Source organism: Sander lucioperca, chromosome 11 (genome assembly GCF_008315115.2).
Source record: "Sander lucioperca isolate FBNREF2018 chromosome 11, SLUC_FBN_1.2, whole genome shotgun sequence".
NCBI lineage: Eukaryota > Metazoa > Chordata > Actinopteri > Perciformes > Percidae > Sander > Sander lucioperca.
The window spans coordinates 28,199,787-28,220,251 of NC_050183.1; the positions used below are offsets into that span (position 1 = coordinate 28,199,787).

A 20,465-nucleotide genomic window follows, 5' to 3' on the forward strand; every position below is an offset into this window, starting at 1 on the left:
CAGCACTACATCCTGAAGGAAGTGGGACGGATCACAGTTGGGGTAGAGAGAATCGGAGCTAGGATGATAAAGCCACTGTTGTGTTTGGTTTCAATGGAGCTGCGCTAAGCTAAACGCTAAAAGGGTACTGGAGACATTCATTTGCATGTACAGCAGAACAGAAAATCTGTAAACGTTCCCTTAACAGGTAACCCTAGCAGTAGCTAACCAGCTTGGTTGGCAGAACAAGACATACACACAGAGGCTCAAAGTTTAAGATGAAAACATGGACAGAATAAGAAAGAACAGTGTGTGTGTCCAGGGTGAGAGGGATCGGCTACAATCTTTCCTGCCCGCCTCAGTGCAGAGGAAGTAAAACATCATGCTGTGTTGAAAAAGACTTGAAACTAGCGATTGAGACCATAAACTCATTATGAAATTGTTTACTAAAGTGAGAAGTAAGCTCATTTTCTCATAGCCTTCTATAGAAACAGACTTCTTTATGGAGCCAGTGGAGTCGCCCCCTGCTGTAAGGTACAGAGAATGCAGCTTTAAGGAGCTTCAACATTGGATTAACTTCTCAAGCTGCATTCACACAGGTCTTTTAATTCATTTTGAATGGGGGTAGTGTGTTTAGGCTGTGGCGGGGTGCCAAAACTTAACCCTCATGTTGTCTTCGGGTCAAATTTGACCCGTTCTCAAAATGTCTATCTCAGAAATATGGGTTTCTTTTTAATTACCTAATTTTAATTACCCAAAAATAACATGGATGGATGATCCCATACAACGCACTTCGCGAGTACAACAAAACATCGGATCCCTACTTTCATTGAATTTTGGGTGTTTTATTCCATTTTTTAGCATTTGAAATGTTTGGGAACAGTATCCTCACTGAACATTGACCCTTCTGTGATTATCCTTCCTTTAATATTAGTCTAAATAATTCATAATTTCTGCTTCTTTAACTCACAAATTATGTATAGTTTCCTATAAATGAGGTTTTTAATTGACCATGAATTCCAAAAATAAGTGTAAAACTATAGTGGTAGTAAGTTGGTGTTAGTGGCACTTATACTATACTATAGAAATGTAGATGTAAAACCAGGAGATACAGATGGGATGGAAAAGCTGTTTATTAAAGACTACACTTCATAACTGAAATACAAACAACAAAAAGAATATAAACAATAACAAACTTAAGATACTATTATTTTAATTTGAAGACTGACACATTCTCCATGATCACTGGAATCCAGCATACAGAAGGCTTTAACAGCATTTCCTGTATGCGTATAACATCAGCACACAAAAATTAAAATAACAACATATACTTAAAGACAAGTGAGTTGTGAACAGAAGCCATGTCGTGGATGGGGAGGTCTTCCATTCTGCTCATGCAGAGAAGTAAGCAGACGCTACGGAGGGCTTTGTTGGCTGAGGGAACTCTGAAAAGGAAAATTAAGTTGTTTATTTCCATGAAGACTTCCAAATTATTACAACACTGTTTGCATTTCTTTAAACCAATCACAATGGTCTTGGGCGACGCTAAGCTCCGGACACGGTCTCAGGAAGGAAATTGTTTTGGTGGAACATTTGCACCCCGCAAAAGAAAACGCCATGTACAACATTAAATTAAGTTAACTGTTGACACAATACAGTAACGTGAGCTATTTAAATTAGCTGGATACATGGTTTAAGTGTATCTCTGTGTGTACTTCGTCCATAGCAATCCCACCAATCGCTCCCAAAACGTCCCAATTTGAGAGGAAATGTGCTAAACATATTCTTTGTATATATATCTTTACAATCATTCTCTTAAAGAATCAAGCAGGCCTGTCTTGTTGCATCATCCAAATTTCTTCTAAACTTGACATTTTCAGCGTGTAGCTTACAAGCTCGAAGCTTGTTGTTTCCCGAAGAGAACAGAGTTTGAGAACAGAAACACACACAGAGAGAGGAAGGATGTCAGGCTTTATCCTGGAAATGTACTTCCGTTGATCCAGACTACACATGTACTAACATAACCTGCGTGAAGCTGGCCCCCCGTGTCATCCAAAAATGATTAAAAACACTGCTATTCGTTTGTGCCATAAAAATTAGCGATTGTGCTGTTAAGGATTTTAAGTAATTAAACTTTACATTTTCTGGCCAGTGACATCACCCAGCCCCCCATCAATGTCCAAATCTCCCTAAAATGGTCTCAATCGTTTGTGCTACGTTTGTGCTGATTTGTGCCGTTTAATAAAAACATTTGTCCTACTTCGGTTTTTACGTTATCAGGCTTTATTTGTTACACGTCTACTATTTGCGCTGCCAAAGGCTTCTGACACCAGCCATCACTCCCATGAACGGGACATTCTAAAACACTTAACGTGAAAAAGCCTAACGTGGTCATGAACACTTAAGGGCGCTGACACACAGAGCCGATTATCGGCCGTCGGACCGTCTGGCGAGGTCGGTGACTCGAGTCTGTTTGGTGTGTCCCGTGCCGTCGTCCGTCCGAGGAGCTGTCGGCCTTCATTTTGGCCGACCCAACATGTTCAGTCCGAGACAGGGCAGTCGTGAGTCGCCCGGAAATAGCGAGCGGATGAGCCTCTCAAAATCTGACGAAAATCTTTTAAACTGACCTTTGTCGATCTGAAATGAAGACAGATTCAGCAACTGCACGGCCTATTTCTCACTTAAAATGTTTTCAGAAACACGTTTCGGTGAACTATTTTAGTCCAATATGAGATCGTATTCTGAACAAGCCGCCATGACAGTCAGGCTGTGAATTTCCGGAGAAAAAAACCCACGTGACGCATTCGTCCTATCAGCTGCCGGTTTTCATTTTCTGGGAAACAATACAGAGAAGCGCCGCCTGCTGCTATGGAGACGTATTACGTTTTGCGCACGCGCAGAGCGTACGCTCAAGTCGTACGCTCAAGTCGGCGTCGCCTCAGTGTGTTCTGAGGCATTTTTTTAGACCTCGGGGACCCGACTGATCAGTCCTTTTCTGCCGACGGTCGGCCGTCTGGTTGGTGTGTAAGCACCTTAAGCCTGTCAAAAAAACGAAACCGAAATCCAACGATTATAGAAGTTATCTCACGTTAACGTTTTCTTCTTCATTGGTGCCTATGGCGAGGAAAAAGCTTAACGTGGTTTAATGTACCTAAACAATGATCAATGGTTAACAAATTTCTCTCTCACATTGCTCCTCATAAACACTGAAAACTGTCAAAAAATCTAACCCAAAGTCCAACTATTATGGACGTTATCTGACATTAAGCGTTTCTGCTTCATTAGAGCCTATTGTAAGGAAAAAGCTTAACGTGGTTTAATGTACCTAAACAACGATCAATCATCACCAAATGTCTCTCTCATATTGCTCCTCATAACCACTGAAAACTGCCAAAAAAATTGAACCCAAAGTCCAATTATTATGGACGTTATCTGACATTAAGTCTTAACTTGGCTGGTGTCAGAAGCCTTTTGCAGCGCAAATAGTAGACGTGTAACAAATAAAGCCTGATAATGTAAAAACCGAAGTAGGACAAATGTTTCTTTTCACGGCACGGCAACGATTGAGACCATTTTGGACAAATTTGGACATTAATGGGGGGCTGGGTGATGTCACTGGCCAGAAAATGTAAAGTTTAATTACTTAAAACCCTTAACAGCACAAACGATAATTTTTATGGCACAAACGAACAGCAGTGTTTTCAATAATTTTTGGATGATACGGGGGGCCAACTTCACGCAGGTACTAACACGGTGTCTTTGAGTGCCGAGAAAGGCACTTTTAAATAAAATGTATTATTATTATTATTATTATTATTATTATAGACAGGAACATTATATAATTTACCAAAACGAAGAACAGAGACGCTCGAATTACAACACACACACACACACAGAGGAAGTGGGACTTTATTCTCTGCTCAGAGCGCCATTACTTCACTATGTGTTTACAAAGCTAATATTAGTTTGCTGCTATATTAATGTCTGAATTTCTAGTACAGAACCCTTGAAGAGGCTTCTTAAAGAAGTGTTAAATTTGCAGGGCTGTACTTTATCAAATAGGGAAACTAGTTGAGTTGTACTGTACAGTACCTTGGAAACAGTCTTACAAACCAACATGAAACTGAATCATGAAAAGGTGGTGGATCTAGTCCTGCCTGAAAGAATGATCTTTCTGCCAAATGGCCCGACCTCTGCCCTCACACCAAACGCTTTGAAATACTGACACTGGAAGACATCAAACCAGTCTTCACTGTTTGATGGACATTGTAATGTTACCTTTGCTAAGCAGATTAGACGACAGACCATAGATTGGGATGCTATCATCTCTCCTCTCAAAGTACTTTGAATCCAGACCTGCAGAGTCTCCCCTGAGGACAGAACACACACACACACACACACACACACACACACACACACACACACACACACAGTTAGGTAATAAAAGTGTTTCTGAATCTGACACGACAACTGGCTGTCCGTCAAGAACTAAACTCACGTGTGTCTGGCGGGCAGCTGTGCAGATCTCTGTTCAGCAGGAGTCCCATCAAGTCTAGCTGTCTGAGGATAGAACTGGGCCTGGGGGAAGGAAGAAAAAAAAAAACAAAAAAAAAAAACACACCACATCTGTAACTGGCCTCAGCATTAACACTATTTTTCATGTGAGGCCCGTGGCTTTAACATTATAACTGATGTAATGTATATAATGTGCGTTTGGTTCCGTTTCTCCTACCCTCAGTCCAGTTGTTGTGGACAGAAGTGGAGGACTGTCCACAGATTCATGAGTCTTCCTGGACAGCTGCTTCTCATTCAGCTGCTTGTTAAGCCAATTGATAACTGTGGTTAAAGACAAACGCAACAGAAGATGAGTCCTGGTCAAGAACCGGACCAGGTCCTTTGGCCTTCAAACTAGTACACTCGCATAGACCGTGGATTTTTGTTGAAGGAGAAATTTTAACATTTCACCAAAGTAATTTGTGTAAAAAATAAATAAAATAAAAAAATATGAGACAAACTACTATTCAAGTGAGTATTTTCATGCGTCTTCAAATATGTCAGGAGTGGCTCTTCTCCCTGTCTCCCCCTGGAATAATAACTAATCAGCATGCAGTGAGGCAGTGAACGCTCCGCCCTCATTGGTCCGATCACAGCGGCCTCGACAGAGAAAGCAGGGGGACACTCCTCCTCTAACGGCTCGTTAAAGGTCGCGTTTGCGAGCATCAAAACGTCAGTCTGAACTCCGGTGGAACGAACGTTGTTATGTAGCATCTGTGACTACGTCAGCATCAGCAGGCTAACTGATGAGTGTGCTATGTTACACCTGAGTTATTAACATAGCACATCTGTTCATGTGCGAGTCAAGAGTACAGTAACCTGTAATATAGTTTCATCTCAGTGTTAACTGTGTACTAGTTCTCACTGAGACTGTGCAGTTGCTCAGATCTGATTGGGTAAAGACAAGTATGCGCGCAGTCTGAGTGGAAGTAGGTCAAACCGTGGTTCACCCTCTCTGCCAGCAGATGGCAGCACAGCCACAGTAGTCTGTCTACAGAGGAGATTGCTGTCTATTTTATTTGGGATTTCATGTTTATGGTTTATTTTTAACTTATTAATATACAACATGTATTTTAAATTTGTATGTACAGTGCTAAGCATAAGTGAATACACCCATGCTAAAGTTGACTAAAAAGAGGAATGAAAAAAATCATCTTTTGGAAATTGATCTTAATGGCTTAATTAAAAAAAAATGAGGAAAAATCCAACCTTTAAGGACACCAATTTTCTTTGTGAATGAATAATGTATCGTAAAATAAATAAATGTTCTTCCTTAAAATACAGGGGGCATAAGTAAGTACATCCCTATGTTAAATTCCCATAGAGGCAGGCAGAGTTTTATTTTTAAAGGCCAGTTATTTCATGGATCCAGGATACTATGCAGCCTGATAAAGTTCCCTTGGCCTTTGGAATTAAAATAGACCCACATCATCACATACCCTTCACCATACCTAGAGATTGGCATGGGGTACTTTCCATAAGATCATCTCTCAATGCAAATCAAACCAGCTATTAGGCTAACTGAAATAAAACCATGCCAATCTCTAGGTATAGACATACCTAATTTTTGAGTTTTAAAAAAAAAACAGAAATTATGAGTTATTTTGACTAATAGTTGAGATCAGAGGTTGTTGAGTGGATCACACAATGGTTTATGTCAAAAAAATTCAAATGCTATGAAATAAAACACCTAAAATTCAAATTCATAAAAAACTTTGGAAATGGGTCGAATAGACCCGAGAACAACACAAGGGTTAAATGAGAGAGACACGCTTCCTCACCATTCTCATTGGTTTTTAACACCTCTCGGCTTTCATTTAGCTTCTGTACAGTCGTCTCCAACTGCTCCTTCAGCCTGGACGCCTGCAACATACAAACCACGTTTTCATCCACTTCGTCTCAAATCAGTTATGTTGTATTCATGTGCGCTGGTGTTAGCAGGTGCAGGACAAGACGCGTCAAGCTAGGTGCTATATATGGTAGCCGCGGTGTTCCCGGCGCGCGCCATGAAATGACGTCACCACGGCTGTATGAAGACTTATTAGAGCAGACCTTATGTTCTTTTTGACAGCATGTATAAGTGTGTGTGTGTGTGTATGTATATGCGTGTATGTGTATTAAGGGTGTGACGAGACACCCAGCTCACGAGACGAGACACGAGATTGGGTTCACGAGATCAAGATGAGATTTTAACATTTTACAGAAAACTTCAATGAATGTATAAATAAATAGTCCTTAATTCAATCGAAAGTCACAAAATGAAAACTAAGCACTGAAAGGTTTTTGCCATAAACTCAAATGACTGGCTTCTCTACTGTATAACTAACAGTTACACCTTTACTTATTCCATATGTATGGTGGAGAGGGAGTCTCTTCACTCAGAGAACTGAGGTTACAACATAACTAAGCGGTTTCTGGCTAGTCTGGCTATCAGCAGACCAAGCTCAATCTTTTAAGATTGAACATTAGTCTGGGGAGTCTGCTCTGTATTTTCTACTGCACAAGAAGCGTGATCAACGGGCATAGTTCAAATGACACTGTACGCAATTGGATAGTCTTTCAACCAATCAGACCAACGATCCGGGTGATGTAGCAGCGACAGCGGCATCAACGGGTTGCTGCCATGGAGTGGGGGAGACGGAGAGAGGCAGTACTCTAACATTCCAACGCTGGGTTTTACAGGCAGCTTTTTTCTCCCGCTATCGCTCTGCAAAAGTAAACTCAGAGTCAACTTTGGGTAACGGGCGGGGGATTTTCTATGCTAATTTCGAGGCTGCTGCTCTGTACTTGTGCACCGATATCGCGAGACACTTTTTTTTTTTTTTTCGTTTACCCACATTTAATCTCGCGAGATCTCGTGGGGACGACGTGTGTATGAGTGTGTATGCATGCGTGCATGTGAAGACCTACCTGCTCCTCCTTGGTGCTGAGCTGCTGCCGAGCGCTCTGCAGATCCTTCTCAACATTCTCCAGTTTTTCAGACGTTTCTTGGAGGACCTTCTCCTGGGACACAGTCACCGTGTTCTTGACTTTGATTTTTCCAACCAGGCCTCGAACCTCGCCCTGCAGCTTCTTAATGATGCCGTTAGCCTGGGCTCAAAACAAATAGGAGGAGGAAGAAACAGACGGTGCAGTTATACACTCAATTTATTAGGTACACCACCAGGTGTTGATATTATATTATTTATATTATTATTATTATTAATCTATGAAGTGATCCACATAGCTGGTGCGTTTGTGGTGGAGATGGACTGACAAACGTGGCCTGATCCTGATATTGTGTATTTACATGTATATGTATTAGAGCCCGACCGTTAAAGGATTTTTAAGGCCGATATCGATACTAATATTTGGCGATTAAAAAATCTGATATTCCAATATATATTTAAAAAAAATGTTATCCAGAAACGCGTAAGAAAACATAAACAGAGTTCCATAACATTCATTATTTGTAGTTATTTATGAGTCCTCACTAAAATAAGAACAGAGGAACATCAAAATATATTAAAGTTCTGATAAATAAAATGTATAACAATACAAACTTAAGATATGAAACATAAAGTTAAAACTTTGAAATAAAGCAATAACAAATATCAAAGAGTGTTGCCAACAGGGACGTTGTAGAGCGTCCTCTGGTAGACAAACTATGCAACACCAACACTCATAAGATGGTTGAAGGGCGTTTCGTCCGTTTTTATTTTATTTTTTAAATATTCATTCATTTAAATGCCGATACCAATATTTTGGAAAATGCCTAATATAGGCCAATAATATCGGTCAGGCTCTATATGTATACGTGTACTGTAGCAGAGGGGCAGCCTGCATGTAGCTTCACAAACCTTTATCAGCTCCTCAGACAGGGATTTCACCGTGGCTTCGAGCTTTTTTATCTGACCTTCTTTACTTTCAGCATTTTCTTCCATTGATTCCTAAAAACATAGATGTTAAGATTAGACTGAATAACTTTAACAATACTCCTCCCCCCTCCCCTCCTCCTGCTGCTTTCTCCATTCTATGGATGATGCATCACTTCCTTGTTGTTGACCGTACCACATCGATACAGGACTCCACAGATTAGTGTAACATAGTACAGGTGTGCAAAGACCCTGAAGAAGACCCGTCAGCCATTGTAAATGCATACAGCCATGTCAAATAAAGAACTTTTCATCAGGTCACAAAGCCTCCAGAGTGCCTTGGATGATTTTTTTGGAGGAGACTTGCATGTGAGAGCAGATTCTAGCCGTGCAGTGAGCTCTTCACAAGATGGAAGACGCACAGCACACGTAAATAACAAGACTGAAAATACCTGAAGTATCCAAAGAGTCCTTTGTGCAGTATGTGATCACCACAAAGAGCCTGTAAGAATGAGTTTGGTGTTCTTCCAGACCAACTAATCAGAGTGAACTGAATGCATGGGTCGGTGCGGAGGTGTTCATGTGTGTATGTGCTGGCACTGAAGAATACAACACGTTAAAAAATTATTTGATTTTGGACTCCCTGTCCCCGTTTTTGCTGTGGTGGGGCGAGCTGCTGTACCTTCTGCTGCTGCGTGGCTTCCAGCACGTCTTTGGTGCGGCGCATCAGCTGATCCTTGTCTTTGACCTCTTGCTCCAGAACGGCCACTCTCATCTGCAGCTGGCTCACCGCTCGCTCGCCGTCATGGACCGCCGAGTCCAGAGCGCCGTTCTCCCTCCGCAGAGACAGCAGCTGCTGCTTGGACCGCTGGCACTCCTACACACACACACACACACACACACACACACACACACACACAATCAAACTACAGAGTGAAACCAGCTGATTCTGCAGCTTTATACTGACTTTCAGCTCAGAGTTAATCTGTCTGTTTGGTTCTCTCTCAGCAGCTGTTTTGCGGTCCAAAGCTCCAGCTGTGTGGAAGTTCAAACGTAGACTAGTTTGAACGTAAGTTCTAACTTAGGTCAGAGTTTACGGGCTACTGACATGTTGGTTGCACCTGCTGAAATAGTTCTGACGTAGGCATCAATTACAACCTAAATCTTACTCTCAGTAGGTGTTAAAAGTGGCTGTCATGGCGGCATCCTTTTGACAGGTGGGATAACGTGAGGATAAGGAGGAGTGACCGGCTGATTTGCATCAGCAATGCGTTCTCTCTCGGAGAATCTGAGGATTACTGACTAGCTGTTAGCTTCTTAGCTAATAATAATAATAAATCAAGAAAAGGGCTTTTCACTGATTGGATGCAGGGAGTGAAACATAATTTTCTGTGACAATATTCTGTTTAGTGTGGACTATACGTCACTGTAACTAAGATGAACCATACGTCTCTGTGGTACAACCAAACATCAACACAACTTTAGTATCAAACTAGCTGGTTTCAACGTATGGTTTTTTTTCACCCTGGGACCAGGTTTAAAAAAAGTGCGTCTCCAGGCAGCGCGTTGACAGGACTCGGTTTGGACGATCGGCCAAAACGACGCAAAACGTGTGCGTTTACACCAAAAAGCGTTTCCGTGTGGATGGCCCCTTAGTGTGGACTTTACACCCTTTCCTAAGAGAGAACTTACTGCACGCACAGCTGCTGCAACAGGCTGCTGTAGTGTAGCTGGCCAGCAGCAGACTGACAGTCAGAGAGTAGCTGGGAACACAGTGGAGCTACAGAGACGGAGATTTCCCTCCACAAACAGCTGAGAGACCGACACAAACACACAGACTCCTGATCAACCCTCGTGTTGCTCTGTACCTGCTGGACGTGGAAATACAGTTCAACATACTGGTTGGTGACGCTATGGGCTAGGGCAGCACCATATGAGGAAAATATCCCATAAGTGATAACATTGTTGAATATTGCAATAACAATATTACTTGCGATAAAGAAACGGATATTAAATTGTTCTCGGTTTTGCATTTCAGCTGCTTTCAGTATTCTGCTAAAATACAACAAATTGCTTGTTGAATTTAAAACTAATAAAAAGGAAATCATTTCTAAACATTCTTTCATTAAACAAATGTATTAAAAACATTTAATTGAATATAAAAAAAAGGCACCACTAAAAAAAAAAGAATGACTTTCTCCTGATATTTTCTTTGAACTAACACAACCAATCTCGGAGTGTATTTCGTGATGTGTACATTGCGCCAGTTGATATCGTGAAGACGATAAAAAAAAAAAAAAACGATATATTGTGCAGCCCTAGTATGGACCCAGCAGTCATTCCTGGTGCACTCACCTCCTCGGCGCCCACTAATTTGATCTTCAGGTCCCTGATGAGCGCCTCGTTCTTGTACTTCCTCTCGGTCAGCTCTCTGCTGGAGGCCTCCAGCTCCGACACGCGGCTCTGAAGCTGCTGGCTGCTCTGCTTATGAGCACTCTCCAGCTCGTGGCGGAGCTGCTCTGTCTGCTGCTGAAGCCTGCTCTGGTACTGAAACGACAGCGGGAAGACACAAACGGCTCTCACAAGTCCAGCTCCATGCTGCTCGGTGTGCTCCTGACCCAACAAATCCCTGCATGTGGCAGAGGCTCAGGTTGGGAGGGACTTGTATTGCGCTGTGTGGGCAGATGAGGCGTCTTACCTCTGCAGCCTTCTCTCGCTCCGACTGCAACTCCTGAGAATGGCGGCTGGACAGAGAGCTGCTCTGACTCGTCCACTCTGAACGCAGTTTGTCCAACTCTTTAGTCTTCTCGGACAGAGTCTGCGAGGGGAAAAACAGACATGTTAAGATGAGATCCAGTTCTTTTTTTAACCACAGCAATAAGTGGACAACACTTCCAGGGATTAACAGACAAAGAGCGTTACAGCTGGCCTCTCATAGGGCTGGGCGATAAAAATGTTACACCAAACCCCATTTTAATTTTCCATTTAAAAACAAACTGGTTTTGAGCAATTTCTTTGTCAGTTGTAATGTACTCTTTATTTTGTTCAGATTTTACACACACACACACACACACACACACACACACACACAGACACACACACACACGATTGCTTTCCACCAGGACCCTTTCTTGTCATAGGGGATACAATTCGAAAAAATTTCTAATTTTCGCGGGTGTGTTTGAACTGCGGCCTTGTTCGTTTCGTTGAGGGGCACACACCTCCCACTCGGCTGCATGCCTCTGTTTAAGATGCTGGAATAAACTTTGTTGTGCTGCTACCTTTGGTAGCAACAGCTTTTAAAAAACACACTTTGCAATGTGGCGTTATTTGTTCGGTGTCACCGAAAAAGCGAACCAATTCCAAACAACGGATGAAACCGTGCCTCTCTTTGGAACGAGCTCTTCCGTGTTAACTGCCATGGTGTCTGTGTGGCTGTAAGGAAAGCGCGGGGGGGGGCTGAGCCCACTCTCAACTACAGAAGCCTAAAAGCCCACACACACAACGTCGGCAGAAAAGGCAGTTAGGCTGATCAGTCTCCCCAAATTGGTCAAAGAAGTGCCTCGGAACACACCAAAGCGACGTCTCCATAACAGCAGGCGGCGCTAATCTGTATTGTCGCCTAAAAATGAAAACAGGCAGCTGATTGGACGAACGCGTCACGTGGGTCTGGTTTCTCCGGAAATTCAAAGACAGACTGTCATGGCGGCTTTTTCAGAATACGATCTCATATGGTACTAAAATAGTTCACTGAAACGTGTTTCTGAAAACATTTTAAGCTAATAAATAGGCCTTGCAGTTGCTGAATCTGTCTTCATTTCAGATCAACAAAGGTCAGTTTAAAAGATTTTCGTCAGATTTTGAGAGACTCTAGTCACGCTCATTCACAGAAAATCGATTTTCATTTAAAACCCTCGCCCTAAACGTCAAATTCGAGTTCATCGATAACATTGATTTATCGCCCAGCCCCAGCCTCTCATTAGATAGCAGCTGAACGTGCACAGAAAGCACACCTGTTGAGCGTAACTCAGCTGCCTGGACAGATCCTCTTCAGTCTTCTTCAGCTTCATCTCCAGGGCCTGCTTCTCTGCCTGAAACATGGAGATGACATGTCTTTAAAAAGGACTGATGGGAGGAGTCCACTGAAACTTTTACTTTAACGTTCATCAGCGGAGGCCTCTATTTCCCTAACATATCCATGTGAAGGTTTACATATCTGTAGATTTTCCAATTAAAAGACATTTCCCCTCAGCAGCTCTGTTTAAAAAGGCCAGACAGCACGATGATGATGATGATGAATGAGCCAACCTTGAGAGAGGACAGACACACTGCCAGATAGTCTTTAACCTCTTTGTCAGAGCCTGGGACCAGCCGCAGAGACAAGTGGTTCAGGTGTTTGAATGCATTGGTCTCTACAACACTGAAGCTGGCCGGCCCATCGAGCACTGCAGACGGACTGGACAGGTGCAGGAGGAACCTGTGGGAAAGGTCAGAGGTCCTGTTTACTGGAGTACATTACACACATCTCTAGTACTTAGTCCGCCCTGCAGATTAAACTCCCACCAGCTGATGAAAGCATGCCATGTTCTCCCTGGGAGTCTGAAACTATCTAACCAACTGATCTCAGCATTTGCACTTTTGTCTGTATCACAACACAATATATATCCATCCATCTATCTATCTTCATCCGCTTATCCTGGGTCGTGTCGTGCGGGTAGCAGCTCCAGCAGGGGACCCCAAACGTCCCTTTCCTGAGCCACATTAACCAGCTCTGAGGCATTCCCAGGCCAGGGTGGAGATATAATCCCTCCACCTAGTCCTGGGTCTTCCCCGAGGCCTCCTCCCAGCTGGACGTGCCTGGAACACCTCCCTAGGGAGGTGCCCAGGGGGCATCCTTACCAGATGCCCAAACCACCTCAACTGGCTCCTTTTGACGCAAAGGAGCAGCGGCTCTACTCCGAGCTCCTCAAGGATGACTGAGCTTTCACGGTGCAGATCCATTTTTTGCGACACGACTGAAGCGTGGTGTCGCGACGTAATACATCGAACGCGTCACGTGGGTCTGGCTGCTCGAGAATTTCTAATCGACTGTCATGGCAGCTCGGACGGAATACGATCTCATATTTTACGAAAAGTCGCTTGACGTCACCCATAGGAATAAAGTGGAGCAGGGCGCGACAGAAGCGTCGCACGGCCAGGTGGATCTGCACTGTAAGGGAGACGCCAGCCACCCTCCTGAGGAAACCCACTTCTGCCGCTTGTAACCTGGATCTCGTTCTTAGGTGATGACCACAATATTCATGATCACAATATTTATGAACAAGAAAATAAACATTGACTAACAGCAATCATATAGTGTGCAGCTGAATGTATCTGGTTGGACAGAGTGGTGTGGTGGTACCTGGGATTGTCTGACTCCTGCTCAGAACAGCACAGATTCAGCAGGTCGATAAACTTCTGAGGAAATGATGCAAAGTCTATGAGGAGCCCCTGCTGCACCTTCAGACTACACAAACAGCGAGACAGACAGGAGAGGTCAGAGAGGGAACCACAGCTGCTTCCTGACATCCGACAGTCAAACACTGATCATCTACTCACCTTTGGAAATCCTCTTCCGATATGGACAGGTTGAAGAGAAAGTATGGATCCATATCATCGGTAAGTCTTACTAGAAGATCCTAATACCAACACAGAAGAAAGTCTGTCTTTAATAGCATATTGGTTACACTGAAAACTGCAGCCTCAAAATTAGCCATTTCATTAAAACTACCAACTGTTTATGCCAAACTCACCCTTTTGTGAACTGGACTGGTTGTCAACTGGAGGTCAATGGTGACACGGATATTAGCTTTCCTGTAAAATAAACAGTTCAAACTGATAAAACTGGCTTCATGCAGTCTGTATCACACGGATTATTTAAAAGATTATTGGTGATAGATCATGTAACAGTTTCCAATAGCTATAAAATTAATATCAAGAACCTTTCTGGAAATCAGGCCTTTTTTTCCATAAGAGCGCGCAAAGAGCACAGCTGATGGCAGGATGAGCAGCTGTCTCTCTCTGCGCTGGAACCAGAGGAGCATCATGGACTCACATGACCCGACCCTGGTCAGCGAGAACCACCACGGACCGGCTCTGTGACGTCATCACAGACCGGCTCTGTGACACCACCACGGACCGGCTCTGTGACGTCATCACGGACCGGCTCTGTGACGCCACCACGGACCGGCTCTGTGACGCCACCACGGACCGGCTCTGTGACGCCACCACGGACCGGCTCTGTGACGCCACCACGGACCGGCTCTGTGACGCCACCACTATGTGTCTTGAACAGGTGGGTTCTTATTTGGTTAACAGGTTTGGCCCGTCCTCCCTTTGTTTTGGCCCGCCATGGCATTTGACATGCTCATGCTTATTCTCCTCTTATTTTGAAGGTGCTGTAACATCCGAACTGTAAGACTACGGAATGTACATTTTGTGCAGCTAAAAAGTACTTAATCTGAGTTTCACCGCAATTTAAAGCACAGTGCTGTTAAACTTCCCTTAGGGGTGTAAGGAAAAAAAATAAAATAAAAAAAAAAAAATCGATAAACTTGAGTATCGCGATATTTTATTTTGCAATACTGTATAGATTTTCAAAAACACTGTCGATTTTTTTTTATTTTAGTTTGTGCAAAAATATTCATGTAAGACAGTGATCCACATTTATGTTGTGTTTAAACCCCCTACCGCTAGATGGCTATGCTGAGACACACCACTAGTGTCCTTGCCTAACAGTGCCCAGCAGTGCCTACGGACGTAAGTACGTTCGGAACATCTGGGTTTCTGAGCGAACAAAAAGATTTAAAACCTCTTAACAATTTGATTTAATAAGATTTATAAAATCTATTCCTGTTCTTGAAGCTTTTAAAACGAATGTTAGTTAGGCTACTCTTATGTGTTCAACTGTTGTCAGCTGGCTCCGGGTGAGCACATGAACCATCATTCAATATTACAAACAAAAACACCACGTTCATTATTTACTAGAATCAACTGATTGCAGCCAACAGACACCAGGGGGGTATTGCACAAAAGTAGAATTTATAAATCCAGGATAACTGATAAAGCGAGGCTTGACCTAGTCTAATCTGTGCATCCTGGCTTGGTGCGTTTCATGAAGGCCAAGCCAGGCTGAGGAGGAGCGACTAGGTTGAGCCAGGATGAAGTAATTCGGATAGATGCGCATTCACGGCTTTCTTTAACAGACCGCGAGGTCGATCACAGATTTCTGATTTACTGATGCTAAAATGGAGAATATGTATTGTTTATTCTTTACACAGAGTGAGCAGCAGCTTCATATGGAATTATGATAACGTGAAACACATTTTTTTTTAAAAAAGAAACACAGCTGCTGTAATGAAACAGCAAGGGAAAGCGAGGCAGACGATCACGGACCGACTGAATACGTAAGCAGCCTAAATATATACATTAACTGACCACTGCTCTGAATTGAAACCATCATACCATTCAAGGAGATAGGCTAATTATTTGCACAAATGAGCTGTTGTACTCTTTGCCTTAAAAGTGAGCAGAAGATAATGTTACGCAGGAAATTTACCATGAAGATCAATTACAACCACTAATCTACAATAATATCTCTCTCTCTCTCTCTCTCTCTCTCTCTCTCTCTCAGAGGCAGAGTTTCTTTCTTTACATATATGCTTTGCTTCCTTTGCTTTGAAGGCCTATATATGGACATAGAAAAGAAAGACACTGAAGAAATTGGACTCTAAAATCTAGAAACTATAAAGATAATTAAGTGATCAATTTAATCCACACTGTAAACAATTAATGTAACAGAGTGTATTCATCAGTTATTTCCCCCCCACAAAATATAAGGTCAAAAACCATTGAGGTGTCCTCTCCCTGTTGTTTCATGAATGTACAGTGGCCTACATCACTAGATAGTTACTGGTACAGTGAACTACGACTACAATAAGGGAGGATTGTACAATTATTAAAACCTATAATAATTGTTCAATCTTCCAAAATGATAGTCCCAGTTCACTGGAGACAAAACAAATTGTGTGCTAAGAATGCCAAATACAGTGCACATGGAAGAGGAACATACATGGTCCTTTGTTAAAGCAGCCATATTATGCTCATTTTCAGGTTCATATTGTATTTTAAGGTTGTACCAGAATAGGTTTACATGGTTTAATTTTCAAAAAACACCATATTTTTGTTGTACTGCAGTGCTCTCTCTCACTGCTGCAGATCCTCTTTTCAGCTGGTCTCTGTTTTAGCTACAGAGTGAGACCTCTTTTTTTCTTCTTCTGTACTATCTTTGATTGCACTGCACATGCCCAGTAGCTCAGATGTAGATCATGTCAGCTAGCTAGCTCCATAGACAGTAAAAGAAAGGCTGTTTCTACAACTTTGGTCAGTTACAAGGCAGGATTAGCTGGGAGACTTCTAAATGAGGGCGCACATGGAAGTAGTTCTTTTGTAGATTATGGTGAACTTGTGTGTGTTGTAGCAGTGCTTTGCTATTGAGAACGAGGTAGCATGCTAGCGTTAGCATGCTAGCGTTAGCATGCTAACGCTACGAGCTAATGGTTGCGGTTAGCCTGCTCGTTTCGGCTTGTGACGTCACAAGCCATGCTGATTTTGAACAGCTCACCCAGAGACTGAAGGCAGGACACATTCAGAAACCGTATCTCACTCTAAACAGAATGGATGGATTTTTTTCAAAGTTTGTATGTGTATGGAAGCACCAGAGACACAACATAACACCCCAAATCCCAGAAAAAATGTTTTTTTCATAATATGGGCACTTTAAAGAATACTAAAAGAAATAAATCATCTAAAATAATTAAAGGTGAGGTGTATTTGTCCCTGACCAGTCTGCCATTGTTAGAACCACCAAAACGTGTATAGCACTTTATATATCATCCTTCATCACTGACTTCATTTAAATCAGCCTTTTCTAATTATCTCTCTAATATATTCACCAAACTTCTAACAACACGCAGTTTTCATACAGCAATATAACGGTAACAATGACTGTCACATGAATAATTATAAAAAAAATAATGGTCACAACTTTAAATAATAACAGTGCTTTGCAACAGCAACATGCACTTGTTGTATATTAATGCAGGCTGATAATAGGGTAAAACCACTGCTGAATGAACAGAAAAGGCTCCAGGATTCAATAAATCCTGGCTGTTAGCCTGGTCAGGAGCAGGCTAGCTGCACAGAATAAATCTCTACGGTAATTTAGGTGCCTCTGCTTTTGTGTAACCGAGTGAAAGGCTAAATTCATCCAGGATAACTGGAATATCCCGGCTTAATCCCTTATCCTGGTTTTGTGCAATATCCTTCAGGTGCTCATCACGTGGCGCGAACTTACACCTGATGACACTAAAGGCTGTTTTATGCTGCGTTCATGCCACCTGGGAATAACAGGGACCGCCCCCGAGATTACGTTGTTTCTCCGACTGCCAGCGTTCACATGGTCGGGATGCGTGTTCTGCTTCTTTGTTATATTGGCGTTTGGCATAACAACTTGTTGCATGACCGCCACCAACGGTTGGCCGTAGCCTAGAGCAGGTGTGTGAAAACATGGAGGCCATAATAACAAAAGATGTGCTGCTGTTTTCTTATACGAGCATAGAAACAGCACATGGACAGGTGTTTGTTTGTGTTATCTGCAGGACAACGAACGGGAAAGGACACGGATAAGGTGTTTTTTTTATACATGGGCCTATTTATGAATAATTTTAAACATGTTGTTTTTCTTGGCAGAGGCATTTGTCCACAATAAACAGTTTTGTCATTGAAATATGTTAAGTGAACCAAAGTCGCCTACATCAAACGTCAGTTGTCAACAACGCGTCACCAACTGGGAAACTCGGTTAGCAAAACCTGGCCCGAGTTTCCCACCTCTGATTCCCACAGGAAAGGACGTGAATGGCGACGTTTTCACTCGGAAAATGTTTTTCCGATGTCTATGAACGCAGCATTAGCCTACACCTGATGACGCTAACGTTTCTTCTGCTTAACATTAGCTGCTGCTCAGAAAGACGTCTGTCTTGTGAATAAACAAAGTGTCTTTGACCTGTCCCCGCAGTTAATTAACCAAGTGTCTCTGACATGTCCCCGTAGTCAAACACAGTGTCTCTGACCTGTCCCCGCAGTCAAACAGAGTCTCCGACCTGTCCCCGCAGTCAAAACAAAGTGTCTCCGACCTGTCCCCGCAGTCAAAACAAAGTGTCTCTGACCTGTCCTCGCAGTCCCTGGCCCTGACGTGGACGTGCAGCGTCTTGCTGAACAGTGTCTCCATGTCGAACCAGAGGGAGCGGCAGAGAGTCCGTCAGTAACCCGGCTAGTGCTCCTTCACTCGGACATGTTGCTCTATCTTTCTCAGTGTTTGGATTTGGCGCTTTGAGCCGCCAACTATCGCCCTGGAAACGGAACAGGAATTCTCTTCGTCTTCTTCCTAATGGCGGTTGGCAGCAGCTTGTGGGCGCGTTCCCGCCCCCTGCTGGTGGAACGGAGAGCAGCAGCAAACCAAACCAAAGGGAAACTAAATGATTCCTGTTACTAATTAAATTATTATGTACTTTCCCTGTAGTCTTTCCCAGCAGATGTCCTAAAGTAACACTGTGTTAATCAATCAATCAATCAATCAATCAGTCCTGATATTGATTCCCTTCTTTCCTCATATCGTACCCATTCAGTCCTTAAGTATGCTTCACTAGCCTACTGTGGTGCTGCCTGTTCTGAGTGGTTGGATTCATTCACAAGTGCATCTCCTGCTTCAGAAACACAAGCTGCTCTGGCACAACTATACATCACGAATATACATAATTTTTATACAACATGTGTGATGGAGACACTGTGCTCCAGTGGACATCAGGGCTTACAGTCGCAGTGCTCGAGGACGTTGCTTGTGTCCGTCGTCTCCTGGAACGTTTCTGAATTCTCCAGGTTTTCTTTTCTGGGGCGTCACAGGGAAATACACATATCTGTCCAACACCTTCTGGGTTTTACTCTTAACTCTGTTGAAGTGTGAACACAAATCAGTCATTCATTACAGAACAGGACAAATATCAATAAATCACAGATAACTAACAGTTATGTCCAAACTTATGTTTACATAAGACAATTTCACTCTTATAATGTAAACAATCAATATATCCTGAATGAGAGAGCCTGATTTCAACACTGACTTTAGAGAGCAGCAGAAGGCTCTGTCTGTCTGTGTGTGTGTGTGTGTGTGTGTGTGTGTGTGTGGCTGCTGGCCCTTCATGTAATGAGGCTGTGCTGTTTCCCTTTCAGTAAAAGTCCCCAGCCAGGGCCCTGTGCTCAAACAAGTTTATTAAATAAAGGGTCATGTCTTCAGTTAGTTTGCCATGTGTGGTTTTATTTTCCTGCAGACATGATGAAGCCATGACGAGGGCAGGCCTGTTGTTAATGCAGTCTTCCTCTGCTGCTGCTGCTCTGTGTCTGCTCTGCTCTGTGTCTGCTTTGCTCTGTGTCTGCTTTGCTCTGTGTCTGCTCTGAGTTTGCTCTACTCTGTATCTGCTCTCCTCTGTGTCTGCTTTGCTCTGTGTCTGCTTTGCTCTGTGTCTGCTCCTGTTTGGTACTACTGCTACTGCAGACTGATGTGTGTGATTGGGGAACACTCTTGCCAATAATGTCCTCCATGTGAGTGTAGTCTTTACACCTTCATGGATCCTTGCTGGATGGATTTTCATTTCTCACCTGTACTGAACAACATGGCCATCTCTAATCCTCTGCAGCGTTGTTTAAACGCAGGGCTGTTTCTGTTTCCTGTCGGGGTGCCCGCTAAGACTGCAGACAGGCCTCCACAGTCGTATGATACAGCAGATATGAAAAACATGAACAATCAGTTGTGGTATAGCTTGTTTATTGATGGTATATTTTTGCATAGGGAAACATACTCATTTCCAGTAATGAATTCATCAGCATTTGCTGATAGCAATGGCTAAATATGGTTATAATGACATATTATCAAAGATGTTAATATCCCCCACAGCAGAACAACATTAGGTCAGAAACACTGGTTCG

At 42.9% G+C, this 20,465-nt stretch overlaps 1 protein-coding gene across 1 annotated transcript; it reads right to left on the reverse strand.

Annotated features, from left to right (window-relative positions):
• Nucleotides 1–1,094: 1,094 nt before the first annotated feature.
• Nucleotides 1,095–18,888, reverse strand: sass6 (SAS-6 centriolar assembly protein). Its single transcript, XM_031311799.2, has 16 exons — nucleotides 18,653–18,888; nucleotides 14,180–14,240; nucleotides 13,986–14,065; nucleotides 13,789–13,893; nucleotides 12,696–12,864; nucleotides 12,401–12,478; nucleotides 11,086–11,205; nucleotides 10,743–10,934; nucleotides 9,070–9,264; nucleotides 8,373–8,462; nucleotides 7,444–7,623; nucleotides 6,315–6,396; nucleotides 4,712–4,815; nucleotides 4,478–4,557; nucleotides 4,258–4,349; nucleotides 1,095–1,424 (listed from the first exon to the last, which is right to left on the reverse strand). Exons 1-16 carry the CDS (start codon nucleotides 18,712–18,714, stop codon nucleotides 1,372–1,374), a joined length of 1,743 nt encoding a protein of 580 aa, XP_031167659.1. The 5' UTR covers nucleotides 18,715–18,888; the 3' UTR covers nucleotides 1,095–1,371.
• Between the last annotated feature and the right edge of the window lie 1,577 nt (nucleotides 18,889–20,465).